At 34.2% G+C, this 2,870-nt stretch overlaps 1 protein-coding gene across 1 annotated transcript; it reads left to right on the top strand.

Moving 5' to 3' along the window:
- Window positions 1-269: 269 nt before the first annotated feature.
- LOC104820494 (WUSCHEL-related homeobox 4-like) lies at window positions 270-1,579 on the top strand. The gene is made up of 3 exons (XM_010550946.2): window positions 270-588; window positions 821-1,123; window positions 1,243-1,579. The coding sequence occupies exons 1-3, from the start codon at window positions 337-339 to the stop codon at window positions 1,432-1,434; spliced, it is 747 nt and encodes a 248-aa protein (XP_010549248.1). The 5' UTR covers window positions 270-336; the 3' UTR covers window positions 1,435-1,579.
- Window positions 1,580-2,870: the final 1,291 nt, after the last annotated feature.

The following is a 2,870-nucleotide window of genomic DNA, read 5'->3' as shown; positions in this document are numbered from 1 at the left end:
ATTAGAGATATGTGTACGCATGCATATATATATACCATACACGCACACATATCTCAATATCGATACGGAAGACAATTTGATGTAATTTTTTTCCCACCTTTCTTTTATAAAATTTGCTTTAAAATTTAAAAAAAGGTAAAAAAATAGACAAAAGTCAACCTCATCTCATCATTTGGTCTTTGGTTCTCAACGTCCCACTTTCCAAATCATTTCTCACACCAATTACCATACACATTACACATTATCATTTTAACACACACACACATATACATACACTTCTACATATATATATATACACACACGACCCATGTTGTGAAATCACCATACGCACATCATATGGGAAGCATGAAGGTGCATCACTTGTCACGTGGACTGTCCTCATGGGATAATAACCAGACTCACCATGACCATTCACAACCGTCCCTCAGCCTCAGCTGCAAGCGTCTCCGCCCTCTCGCCCCCAAGCTCTCGCCCTCTTCTCCTTCCTCCTCCTCCTCCGCCACTGCTTTCGACCTCAAAAGCTTCATCCGGCCCGAAAACCGCCCGAGAAGTACCCTCACCGATGATAACAAGAGAGACCCACCTCAGGTCTTCACCCTATACATTGTACTATATACATATATATATGTATGTTGTATGCATGTTCTCATAGTATATGTGTTTTGTAATTCTAAATGTTACTTAGTTTACAATAATTGGGTGTTTCTTGTGTTTTGGTGACCTTGTGAAATCTCTAATTAATGTAACAAAAGGTAAATGTAAAAGCATATAGTAAAAGAATCTATATTTATGAATATATGGTGTGTGTGTGTGTGTATAGGTGGAGACTCACCCGGGCGGGACCAGGTGGAACCCGACCCAAGAACAGATCGGAATTCTCGAGATGTTGTACAAAGGAGGAATGCGAACACCGAACGCTCAGCAGATCGAACAGATCACCGCTCAGCTCGGGAAGTACGGTAAGATCGAGGGCAAGAACGTGTTCTACTGGTTCCAAAACCACAAAGCGAGGGAGAGGCAGAAGCAGAAGAGGAACAGCCTCAGCCTAAGCGGCCAAAGTCCCAAGCCTGTCGTCTCTAACATGACAACCCCCACTACATTGTCGCTAGACAATAATATTAGAGTAATGCTTCAAATTTATAATTATTTAATATTAATATTAGGGTAATACCTCAAAATTAGTATCCTTAATTATGATTATTTGATATTAGGGTTTGAAATTTCTTGTGTTTTTTGCTGCAGAGAGAACAAGTGGTGGAGAAGGGTTTAGAGGACAGTCCATACAAGAGGACATGTAGGAGCTGGAACGTGGAAACCGAGAGCAAGACAAGCCCTTGTAATAATAATTATAATAATTACAATAATAATAAAATCATTAACAATGTAATAACCCTAGAGCTTTTCCCTTTGCACCCTGAATTAGGAAGATCATGAAGGGCGGGAATTCTTACGTAGATCTGGTTAATTTGTCATGCAGACCCTAATTACTTGCCATTAGCGAAATTTGGTCTGTGTAATCTAAAGCCGAATCTATGTAAGAATTTCCCCCCTTGGATTTGAAATAAATTATCTTATTATATATATATATATATATATATCCACATTTAAAATTTCTAATGTATCTATATCCTCCTTTTGATGTTCATCGCCACCGCTACTGTCAATGTTATTATTCCCTGACTTAATTTAATTTCACTGTTTTGTCTTTTTACAGTTCTATTCTATGCGTTGAATCCATCAACGACTTGTGTGTGTGTAAGTGTAAGTGTTAGTTGTGTTTCTGTGTTTTGTCCGATCTTTTTTACTTCGGGCGTTGTTTCTTTGTTGATACAGGATCTGCTTTTATTTATATATATACACAAATATATATATATATATAATATGTATATATTGTATATATATGTGTGTATGTATATATCGACTCACTGAAGTCCATGCACTCGCTTTCTCGCTATTGCATGCTAGCTAGCTACCTCTTCTTCTTCTTGTTTTTTTCCACGTCGTTACGTGACAAGAAAAAAAAATAGGGATTTATAATTTTTAATTATTTTTCAACGTTGTATTTGGACTTTTATTCCACTAGTTGATTTCCGGAATTTCGGAAAATCCATATATACTTCAATTTTATTTTTTTTAGTTATTTACAATTTACTTCTACTTTATTAACCTAACAATTTCTAGGAAAATGTGTGTTTTGAAAGCTATATAGTTATTTGCTATATAAAAATTAGTTTTTTTCGGCACATATATATATATATATATATAGATGTAAAAAACGAGTTTAACTCGCAAGGTGTTTCATTACCGACTCGTTTTTAGGGAGCCGAATTAGTATTTTAAAAATTCGTTTGGAAACAAACTTAGATTATATATGTTTTTTATATTTTTATATATTTTGTAGAAATTAATTTTATTTTTTTTATCGATTATACATATATGTATGATTCTTTTATATATTTTAAATGATATTTTAATATTTAAATTTTATATTAAAATATTATTTCGTTTGGTATTTATCATAATATAAATAAATAATATTATATTTGTTTTTAATCGGGAGTCACCTAATTTAATTCAAAAAATTAGTGAATCAAGGTGGATATATAACCCAACAGATCGTGAGCGAGTGGTCAAGTTTGTGGTATGAGATAACTCCACCTTGAGGTTGAGTATTGACTGGTGGGGAGGGAGGTAATTTCTGGATTTATATGATCCATATACAAAGGCTGCTCCCAGACCGGAGATAACGGAGGACCTCTAAAAAAATATATATATATATATATATATATTTACATATGTACGTACTGTTGTATGGGGAATGTGAATATTATGAGGTTATGAAAACATTATCCGTCAAAACGGTATGGATC

The sequence above is a fragment of the Tarenaya hassleriana genome, unplaced genomic scaffold (genome assembly GCF_000463585.1).
Source record: "Tarenaya hassleriana unplaced genomic scaffold, ASM46358v1 Cleome31, whole genome shotgun sequence".
Lineage (NCBI taxonomy): Eukaryota > Viridiplantae > Streptophyta > Magnoliopsida > Brassicales > Cleomaceae > Tarenaya > Tarenaya hassleriana.
Note: the sequence above shows the minus strand (reverse complement) of the source record. Positions and strands in the feature narration are given on the sequence as shown.